General features: G+C 50.7%; 1 protein-coding gene across 2 annotated transcripts in view; it reads left to right on the top strand.

Annotated features, from left to right (window-relative positions):
• The first annotated feature begins 2,341 nt into the window (after positions 1-2,341).
• adora2b (adenosine A2b receptor) overlaps positions 2,342-11,633 on the top strand; it is a 34,727-nt gene continuing 25,435 nt past the window's right edge. For both annotated transcript variants that reach the window (XM_072242781.1, XM_072242780.1), the window contains exon 1: positions 2,342-2,704. In XM_072242781.1, coding sequence (XP_072098882.1) covers positions 2,364-2,704 — 341 coding nt within the window. In that variant the 5' untranslated portion in view covers positions 2,342-2,363. The remainder of the gene's footprint in view (positions 2,705-11,633) is intronic.

The following is an 11,633-nucleotide window of genomic DNA, read 5'->3' as shown; positions in this document are numbered from 1 at the left end:
TGGGGGTTTACACCCATTCTGAGGGTTCACACCAGTCCTGAGAGTTCACACCCGTCCTGAGGGTTCACACCGGTCCTGAAGGTTCACACCGGTCCTGAGAGTTCACACCCGTCCTGAGGGTTCACACTCGTTCAGAGGGTTCACACCAGTCCTGAGAGTTCACATCAGTCCTGAGAGTTCACACCCGTTCAGAGGGTTCACACCGGTCCTGAGGGTTCACACCCGTCCTGAGGGTTCACACCAGTCCTGAGGGTTCACACCGGTCCTGAGGGTTCACACCAGTCCTGAGCGTTCACATCAGTCCTGAGAGTTCACACCCGTCCTGAGAGTTCACACCCGTTCAGAGGGTTCACACCGGTCCTGAGGGTTCACACCCGTCCTGAGGGTTCACACCGGTCCTGAGGGTTCACACCCGTCCTGAGGGTTCACACCCGTTCAGAGGGTTCACACCAGTCCTGAGAGTTCACACCAGTCCTGAGGGTTCACACTCGTACAGAGGGTTCACACCAGTCCTGAGAGTTCACACCCGTTCAAAGGCTTCACACCCGTCCTGAGGGTTCACACCAGTCCGGAGAGTTCACACCAGTCCTGAGGGTTCACACCAGTCCTGAGGGTTCACACCCGTTCGGAGGGTTCACACCAGTCCTGAGGGTTCACACCCGTTCGGAGGGTTCACACCAGTCCTGAGAGTTCACACCCGTTCAAAGGCTTCACACCCGTCCTGAGGGTTCACACCAGTCCGGAGAGTTCACACCGGTCCTGAGGGTTCACACCGGTCCTGAGGGTTCACACCAGTCCTGAGGGTTCACACACGCCCTGAGGGTTCACACCAGTCCTGAGGGTTCACACACGCCCTGAGGGTTCACACCAGTCCTGAGGGTTCACACCGGTCCTGAGGGTTGACACCGGTCCTGAGGGTTCACACCCGTCCTGAGGGTTCACACCCGTTCAAAGGATTCACACCCGTCCTGAGGGTTCACACCGGTCCTGAGGGTTCACACCCGTCCTGAGGGTTCACACCGGTCCTGAGGGTTCACACCCGTCCTGAGGGTTCACATCAGTCCTGAAGGTTCACACCCGTCCTGAGGGTTCACACCCGTTCAAAGGGTTCACACCAGTCCTGAGGGTTCACACCCGTCCTGAGGGTTGACACCAGTCCTGAGGGTTCACACACGATCTGAGGGTTCACACCGGTCCTGAGGGTTGACACCAGTCCTGAGGGTTGACACCAATCCTGAGGGTTCACACACGATCTGAGGGTTCACACCGGTCCTGAGGGTTGACACCAGTCCTGAGGGTTCACACACGATCTGAGGGTTCACACCGGTCCTGAGGGTTGACACCAGTCCTGAGGGTTGACACACGTCCTGAGAGTTGACACACGTCCTGAGGGTTGACACCAGTCCTGAATCATACGGACAAGGGCTGCAGCAGCGGCATCACTAGCCCAGCCACTGACTACCCAAGTCTTTCCCTGGGTTGTCCTCCCAAAGTGCAGCGCCCCGCACTTGTCTGCATTAAATTCCATCTACCATTTTCCAGCTCTTTTTCCCAGCTGGTCCCGATCACTTCGCAAGCCATGGCCAAACTAATTTTGGATCCAATTTATCAAGTCACCATGGACTTTGAGGACCACCCTGCCATGAAAGAGATGATCAAATTCTTTATTTCTGGTCCATGTAAACCAACTCCACTGCTCTTGGCAGTGCTTCGGCCCGGAACACTTTTGCATAGATGCAGCCTGGCCAGCTGAGTTCCTCCCGTATTTGAGCGCACTGCTCGGATTGCCAGCATCTGCCGAGTTCCTCTTGTTTGTGACTTTCAGTGCTAAGTGGATATCGCAGAGGACCCTGCCCGTGGGAAGGCAGGAGATAACCAGTAAATAGGATCCAGCAGTTTTACATCGTCCCGTGACGCACAGAGCCAACCAGTAGACGAACAAGACAGGCGTCCTGCTATTTGAGGACGATCCCCAAGGGGAAGTGAAGTTGTTACAGACGCGCTTTACAGAATTGGACGTGTCGGGGAAGTGGGATCCAAGCGGACGCATCTGGAGAGAGAGAGAAAAAGGGGGAGACAAAGGACAGGAATGGAAACATGAAAACCTGAGAGAGAGAGAGCGAGAGAGAGAGAGAGAGAGAGAGAGGGTGCGAGGGAGGGAGGGAGAGGAAATAGGGTGCGAGGGAGGGAGGGAAGGAGGGAGAGGAAACAGGGGGTGAGGGAGGGAGAGAGAGGGAGAGAGGGGAAACAGAGGGTGTGAGGGAGGAAGAGAAGGAGGAGGAAAGGGAGAGGAGGGAGGTAGACGGAGGGAGGGAGGGAGGGAGTAGTGGGTGAAGGGGCGAGTGGCGGGAGTCGGGCTGCAGATGGGAGAATCACTCCGGCCAGCAACATGGGCTTACGTCGCGCTGGAGTTGTTGATCGCGCTGCTCGCCCTGTTGGGAAACTTGCTGGTCTGCTGGTCTGTGGCTGCCAACAACAACCTGAAGACCGCCACCAATTATTTCCTGGTGTCGCTGGCGGTGGCCGATATCGCGGTCGGAGCCTTCGCCATCCCGTTCGCTATCATCATCAGACTGGAGCTCGCCATTCCGTTCTATCCTTGCCTGTTCCTTGCCTGCTTCATCCTCATACTGACGCAGAGTTCCATCTTCAGCCTGCTCGGCGTGGCCATCGATCGCTATCTGGCAGTCAGCATCCACCTCAGGTAGGAATGGCCGAGTCTGCATAGCACAAACAAGTCCTACCCGGGACAGTCCCAGACCATCCAGACCGTCCCGGACCCAGACTGTTCCGCTGCCCGCTGGAACCCTTCCCTCTGCCGACCTGCTCAGAGTCAATCCTTTTGGCTTTCCGGTCCCGGTACAGCCCAGAATGTACCTGACCGGGCAGGTTGAGGCCGCAGAGTTGTGTATAAGACCGGTTTTTATCCACAACCAGAGAGACTCGTTGCCATTATTACTGAATATTTACCAGGAGCGCGTGTAGGGTCAATGATCCCTCCCATCTGTCCAACAATCACTTCAACTCCCTACCATCAAGTAGGAAGTGCCGTAGAATTGGGACAATAACTGTTAGCATGGGAAACAGTTCTTCCCCCGGACTACAGAACTGCCTGCCGCCACCCAGGTCTCATCACATATGAAGCGCCAGTGGCGTTATACTGTTTACTTTTTAACGTGTCGAAAATGCACCTTATTATTTGTTAATTTACTAATGGTATGTGTTATGTGTTATACATACGGTATGAGTGCTGTATATACTGCATGAGTTATATGTACTGCACCGTGAGGAACATTGTTTCGTTTTGCGGTATAGGGTTGAAGGGCAATAAACTGAATTTGAACTTTGCTGCAGATCTGAGTGGCTGAATGAAATCTGCATAGATTCTGAGGTGGTTTGTGAGAACTGAATTAGGATAATAACTGGCTCTGTAACAGCCCACCTGGGAGAGGTTCGTCTGGAAACTGGAAAGTCTCAGCAGGTCAATCACCATCAGTGGAGGAATAAGCAGTTAATGTTTCAGGTCAAATGACCTTTGTCAGAACTAACAAAGGGTCACAGTAATCCTGGTATGTTAACTGCTTCGCTCTCTACCTCTAATTGCCAGGGACGGCTGGAGAGGCTGGTCTGTTGAACAACAGAGAAGACTTTGGGAAAGTGAAGTGGTCACTGAGGATTAGTGCATGTGATGTTACAGTGGGGAGTAGTGGATGTGATGCTATAAATGTCACTGGAGGTTTCAAGAACTAGGCAGCCCATTCCTTTACATAAGAACATAAGAAATAGGAGCAGGAGTAGGCCATCCGGCCCATCGAGCCTGCCCCGCCATTCATAGCTGATCTGTCCGTAAACTCAGCTCCATCTACCTGCCTTTTCCCCATAACCCTTAATTCCCCTACTATGTAAAAACCTATCTAACTGTACCTTAAATATATTTAGTGAAGAAGCCTCAACTGCTTCCCTGGGCAGAGAATTTCACAGATTCACCACTCTCTGGAGAAAAACAGTTTCTCCTCATCTCCGTCCTAAATCTTCTCCCCTGAATCTTGAGGCAATATCCCCTAGTTCTAGTCTCACCTACCAATGGAAACAACTTTCCTACTTTTATCTTATCTATCCCTTTCAGAATTTTGTATGTTTCTATAAGATCCCCTTTCATTCTTCTGAATTTCAGAGAGTACAGTCCCAGGCGACTCAATCTCTCCTTAACCCCTGGAATCAACCTGGTGAACCTCCTCTGCACCGCCTCCAAAGCCAGTATATCCTTCCTCAAGTATGGAGACCAGAACTGCACGCAGTACTCCAGGTGTGGCCTCACCAGTACCCTGTATAGTTGCAGCATGACCACCCTGCTCTTGAATTCAATCCCTCTAGCAATGAAGGCCAACATTCCGTTTGCCTTCTTAATAACCTGTTGTACCTGCAAGCCAACTTCTTGCGAATCACGCACAAGCACTCCCAAGTCCCTCTGCACAACAGCATGCTGCAATCTTTCACCATTTAAATAATAATCTGCTCTTCTATTATCCCTTCCAAAGTGGATGATCTCGCATTTACCAACATTGTATTCCATCTGCCAGACCTTGGCACTCACTTAACCTATCTATATCCCTCTGCAGACTCTCCACATCCTCTCTACAATTTGTTTTTCCACTCAGTTTAGTGTCATCAGAAAATTTTGCTACGCTACACTCAGTCAGTCCCCTCTTCCAAATCATCAGTGTAAATGGTAAACAGCCTCGGACCCAGCACCGACCCCTGCGGCACCCCACTCACCACTGACTGCCAACTGGAGAAACACCCATTTATACCAACTCTCTGCCTTCTATTGGTTAACCAATCCACTATTCATGCCAATACACTTCCTCCGACTCCATGCATCCGTATCTTATTTATAAGTCTCTTGTGCGGCACCTTATTGAAAGCCTTCTGGAAAATCAAGTATACGACATCCACCTGTTCCCCTGTATCCACTGCACTCATTATGTCCTCAAAGAACTCCAGTAAGTTTGTCAAACAGGGCCTGCCCTTTCTGAATCCGTGCTGCATCTGTCCAATGGAACCACTCCTTTCTAAATGTTTTGTTATTTCTTCCTTAATGACAGCTTCAAGTATTTTCCCGACTACAGATGTTAAGCTAACTGGCCTATAGTTGCCTGTCTTTTGCCTACATCCTTTTTTAAAAAGTGGTGTGACATTTGCTGTCTTCCAGTCCGCTGGGACCTGCCCAGAGTCTGGAGAGTTCTGGTAAGTGATTACCAACTTGTCTACTATAACCTCCGCCAATTCCCTCAGCAACTTGGGATGCATCCCATCAGGACCAGGGGACTTATCTACCCTCAGGCCCTCTAGTTTGCTCATCACTATCTCTTTAGTGACAGTGATTTTATTGAGGTCCTCACCTCCCATTTCGTCCATAACATCATCCTTTGGCATGTAGGATGTGTCCTCCACCATGAAGGCCAATGCAAAATAGTCATTCAATACCTCAGCCATTTCCTTATCACCCAATATCAATTTTCCCTCCTCATCTTCCAAGGAACCAATGTTGACTTTAGCCACCCTCTTTCGCTTTATATATTTATAAAAATTTTTGCTACCTGTTTTTATATTTTGTGCTAATTTACTTTCATACTCTATCTTCCCTTTCCTTATTTCTTATTTAGTTGTTTTTTGTTGCTTTTAAAGTTTTCCCAGTCCTCCAGTCTCCCACTACTCTTTGCGACTTTGTACACGAGCTTTTACTAACTTTTATTTCCTTAGTTATCCAAGGCTAGCTCTCCCCACACTTACTGTCCTTACTTTTGACTGGAATATACTTTTGTTGAGCACTGTGAAAAATCTCTTTGAAAGTATTCCACTGTTCCTCAGCTGTCCTACCAAATAGCCTGTGCTCCCAATCCACATTAGCCAACTCCTCCCTCATCCCACTGTGGTCTCCCTTGTTCAAGCATAATACACTAGTTTTAGATCTAACTATTTCATCATCCTTTACACAGCCTCCTTATCACCTCACCACTCTCCCATCCGCTGTTAGATGGAAGGAGAAACAGGTGAATTTTACATCTCTGGCTCTCCTGTCCTTTTGCTGTTACCACCTCATGGACACTTGTCAGCCCCGAGTGACTGTAGAGAAGTGAGTGCCCTCGGTCTGACACACTGGAGGTGAGACTGGGGCCTGATTTTGCTCGCACTGGACATTTCATTCCCAGGTGTGGACAACACTCCCATGACAGTTGGGAGAGGTTTGATTTGTAAACCACCTGTATTCCAAGCTGAACTGAAAGCTAATAAATGAGGATGTACAGTCTCTGGGCTTGAGTGAGCCTGTTTCAGTGTGGTGAGCGGATAAAAACAAACTCACAATCCAGAAGGCAAGACTGGATAGGAATGGCGGTAATAAAGACGAGGTGAAGTGGGGCAAGAGGAGACAGTAATGGGTGGACCAAGTGAGAACTGGGGCCAGTGACAGATGTAGAAAGAGTGAATGACAGAGAGAAGGTGGGAAGTGTTGTGCCAGGGAGAGGGCTGGAGAATGTGGCACAACTCCCATTAACAGTTTATAAAGAGCTGTAATTCAGAGTTATTTATGGCTATGGTGTAAGATGTCTTGCCTGATTCATCACACACAGAATTTAGAATAGATGAGCCACTTTGAGCAGTAAATTGTTCCACAGGAAGTGTATAGCTCATGGTAAAGGCAGATACATCAGGGAAATGGTACAGGCGGGTACGTCAGGGACATGGTACAGGCAGGTACGTCAGGGACATGGTGCAGGCGGGTACGTCAGGGACATGGTGCAGGCGGATACGTCAGGGACATGGTGCAGGCAGATACGTCAGGGCCATGGTACAGGCGGATATGTCAGGGACATGGTGCAGGCGGATATGTCAGGGACATGGTGCAGGCGGATACGTCAGGGCCATTGTGCAGGCGGGTACGTCAGGGCCATGGTACAGGCGGACACGTCAGGGACATGGTGCAGGCGGGTACGTCAGGGACATGGTACAGGCGGGTACGTCAGGGACATGGTACAGGCGGATACGTCAGGGACATGGTGCAGGCAGGTACGTCAGGGCCATGGTACAGGCGGGTACGTCAGGGCCATGGTACAGGCGGGTAAGTCAGGGACATGGTGCAGGCGGGTACGTCAGGGACATGGTGCAGGCAGATACGTTAGGACAATGTTACAGGTGGATACGTCAGGGCCATGGTGCAGGCAGATACGTCAGGGACATGGTACAGGTGGGTACATCAGGGACATGGTACAGGCGGATACGTCAGGGACATGGTGCAGGCGGACATGTCAGGGACATGGTGCAGACGGATATGTCAGGGATATGGTGCAGGCGGGTACGTCAGGGACATGGTGCAGGCAGACAAGTCAGGGACATGGTGCAGGCAGACAAGTCAGGGCCATGGTACAGGCGAATACGTCAGGGCCATGGTGCAGGCGGACACGCCAGGGACATGGTGCAGGCGGATACGTCAGGGACATGGTACAGGCGGGCACGTCAGGGACATGGTACAGGCGGGTACGTCAGGGACATGGTACAGGTGGGTACGTCAGGGACATGGTGCAGGCGGACACGCCAGGGACATGGTGCAGGCGGATACGTCAGGGTCATGGTACAGGCGGACACGTCAGGGTCATGGTGCAGGCGGGTATGTCAGGGACATGGTACAGGCGGGTACGTCAGGGACATGGTACAGGCGGACACGTCAGGGACATGGTGCAGGCGGGTACGTCAGGGCCATGGTGCAGGCGGGTACGTCAGGGCCATGGTGAGGCGGGTACGTCAGGGACATGGTACAGGCGGATACGTCAGGGACATGGTACAGGCGGATACGTCAGGGACGTGGTGCAGGCGGACACGTCAGGGACGTGGTACAGGCGGGTACGTCAGGGACGTGGTGCAGGCGGGTACATCAGGGACATGGTACAGGTGGGTACGTCAGGGACATGGTGCAGGCGGGTACGTCAGGGACATGGTACAGGCGGGTACGTCAGGGACATGGTGCAGGCGGATACGTCAGGGACGTGGTGCAGGCGGACACGTCAGGGACGTGGTACAGGCGGGTACGTCAAGGACGTGGTGCAGGCGGGTACATCAGGGACATGGTACAGGTGGGTACGTCAGGGACATGGTGCAGGCGGGTACGTCAGGGACATGGTACAGGCGGGTACGTCAGGGACATGGTGCAGGCGGATACGTCAGGGACATGGTGCAGGCGGATATGTCAGGGACATGGTACAGGCGGATACGTCAGGGACATGGTACAGGCGGGTACGTCAGGGACATGGTACAGGCGGGTACATCAAGGACGTGGTGCAGGCGGGTACGTCAGGGCCATGGTGCAGGCGGGTACGTCAGGGACATGGTACAGGCGGGTATGTCAGGGACATTGTAGAGACTCTTAGGCAGGCGAATGGATAACAGAAAAATGTTGGGTTATGTGGGAGAGAAGGGCTAGATTGATCTTAGGTGAGGTTAAAGGGTCAGTACAACATCGTGGACCGAAGGGGCTGTACTGGAATGTTCTGTGCTCTGTGTAAACTCACTTTCCTGGCCATGCATTCAGTGCAGTCTGTGACGAGAGCTCATGTTGTTGAGACTTGCCTTATTTGTTAAGATGAAAGTGGAAGCAGGTAACAGGCTGGGAACTCCACAGCAAATGATGTTCGAGACTGTGATGACAAGTTTGCTTCCCATTCCTGCACCGTGTCAGCATTTATTTGTACAGAATAAGACATTATACTAGCCCTCCAATGACAAACAGGAGAAAATTTGCAGATGCTGGAAACCCAGCATGCCTGGCCTGCTGAGTTCCTCCAGCATTTTCTGTGTGTTAATGCCTAGTCTGTTGACTGCCCCTACTCTCCACCCCCTCCTCCACCCTGCCTCTCCACCAACCTGCCCCTCCACTCCACACTAACTCCTCAACTAACCTGCCCTCTTCTCCACCCAAACCCTTATCTGCCCCTCCACTGCCTCCCCTCCACTAACCTGCCCCTCCTCTCCACTAATCTACCCTCCCCTCCACCCAGTCCCCTACCTGCTCCTCCTCTCCACTTCCGCCACTAACCTGCCCTCATCTCACCCCATCAGACCATAAGTTATAGGAGCAGAATTAGGGCATTTGGCACTTGAAGTCTACTCTGCCATTTCATCATGGGTGATCGACCCACTCGACCCATCTCCTGTCTTCTCCCTGTACCTCTTTATGCCCTGACTAATCAAGAATCTATTAACCTCTGTCTTAAATATATGTACAGACTTGATCTCCACAGCTGCCTGTGGCAACAAATTCCAAAGATGAACCACTCTCTGGCCAAAGAAATTTCTCCTCATCTCTGTTCTAAATGGATGTCCCTCTATTCTGAGGCTGTGCCCTTTGGTCTTAGACTCCCCCACCGTAGGAAACATCCTCTCCACATTGACTCTATTTAGGCCTTTCACTGTTCAATAGGCTTCAGTGAGGTCACCCCTCATTCTTCTGAATTCCAGTGAGCAGAGGTGCCCAGAGGCAGCAAATGCTCTTCACATGACAAGCTATTCAATCCTGGGACCGTTTTCGTGAACCTTGTCATCCCCTCCCATCTACCCCTTGCATTACCTGCCTCTCCTCTCCACCCCCTCCCTATCTGCCTTTCCTCTGTACTCTCTGCCGCTGCCCTCTCTCTGCGCCCTCGTTCGCTACTGAGCACGAGATCTGAGACTGGCTTCACACATCGATCTTTGGAGCGAATGTCTCGCTCCTACCCTGAGCTGTTACATGAGTGAAATCTGGAAGTAAAAGCCAGTGCAGGAAATACTGGAGGGTTGGACAGCGCCTGTCGAAAGTGCAGGAGTCAACGTCAGCAGCCTTCCTTTATCATGGAAGCTTTTATTCCGTCAGATCTGGCATGTCCGCTGAGATTGTGGTGATGACAATACAAACACTGAATTGAGTGATTATCGCTTGTCTATATAGCACCTCAAACATGTCAGCCTCACAGAATGGCTGACCAATCGTGAGCAGGCAGTAAGGTCTGGCTGCAGGCTGTCACCAGGTTGCTAGTTACAATACCTTCCTCTGGAAATCCGTGAACTTGGGGAACTGAGTCCTCTTGTCCCCAGACTGCATCGGCCTTGGTTCCCCTGCTTCAGGGACCATCAGATTCAGAGTTGACACTTCAACCTTCTTGACACACAGCCATCTCCACCACGACACTTTCCTTCTGAAATAGATCAGCTCCAATATCCCTGAACTCTTCAAAGATTCAGACAGGATGAGTCCTTGACAAAGCACAATGGCTGTCACTGAGAGGTCACTGCCTTTGCAAATGACCACCGACCCAGTTCTGCACATTTCCGGGCACCTTTATGGCCACTGATGCTAGACTCCTTGTCTATAGTTAGCAGGCATTCCCCTTCTTTCCTGGACATTTACCACCATCCAGGCATCTGGTACCTCACTTGTGGCAAGAGAAAGTTTAACGACCTCAGCCAGAACACCTGTAACCCTTCCCATTACAGTGTTGTACATGATACTACACCAGACAATCCCTTTGCCTAACAACGTCACCTCTTTATTAATTATGATTGATTTAAACACAAAGATTCAGACAAATCTCATTGATTCTTTAGGTTTACATCTCTTCATTTACTTGTACCTCTTGGTGCTTTCATGTTTCCAAACTGCACAACTTGCATTCCAATATTGTCCACTTTCGATGGCCATGGCCAGCATTCATTCTCAATGATTCACGGAGCAAGACAGCACAGGTAAGGCCCTTCCGCCCAACCAGTCCATATTGACCACAGTGCCCACCCAGCTAGTCTCAATTTCCTGTGTTCAGGCCATATTCCTCTAAGCCCCCACCTCCTCCATGTACCCGTCCAAGTTCTTTTATTGTAGCTGCCAGAACCACTTCCTCTGGCAGCTCATTCTATAAACTCACCACCCTCTGTGTGAAAAAGTTGCCCCTCAAGTCCCTTTTAAAATCTTTCCCCTCGCTTTTACACTAAATCTATGCCCCCTAATTTTGGATTCCCCTACCCTGGGGAGAAGACTGCTACCATCCATCGTCATTTTAAACATTTCTATAAGATCACCCCTCTCCCTATAACTCAAACCTTCTCATCCCAGCAACATCCTTGTGAAATCTTTCCCGCACTCTTTCCAGTTTAACCACATCTTTTGTATGACAGGGTGACCAAAACTGTGCAACTACTGCAAATGTAGTTTACCAACGACTTGTTCCACTGTAACATAACGTCCCAGCTCCTATATTCAATGTCCTGACTGGTGAAGGTCCAGCGTGCTCAACATCCTTTTTATCACCCTGCCTACTTGTGATGCCACTTTCAGTGAAGCATGCACTTGTTCTCCAAGGTCTCTCTGTCCCATTAAACTCCCTCGTGCCCAACCATTCACAGGATAACTCCTTCAATGGTTTGTCTTACCAAAATGCATCTCCTCACACGTACCTGTATTGAAATCCATTTGCCACTTCCCTAACTGATCAAGAACACACTGCAATTTACAATAACCTTCTTCACCATCAACATTACCTCCTAGTTTCATGTCATCTGCAAATTTATTGATCAAGCCTTATGCATCCAAATCATTTATATAAATAATGAAA

Source organism: Mobula birostris, chromosome 25 (genome assembly GCF_030028105.1).
Source record: "Mobula birostris isolate sMobBir1 chromosome 25, sMobBir1.hap1, whole genome shotgun sequence".
Lineage (NCBI taxonomy): Eukaryota > Metazoa > Chordata > Chondrichthyes > Myliobatiformes > Myliobatidae > Mobula > Mobula birostris.
This window is presented reverse-complemented; position numbering and strand designations above follow the sequence as displayed.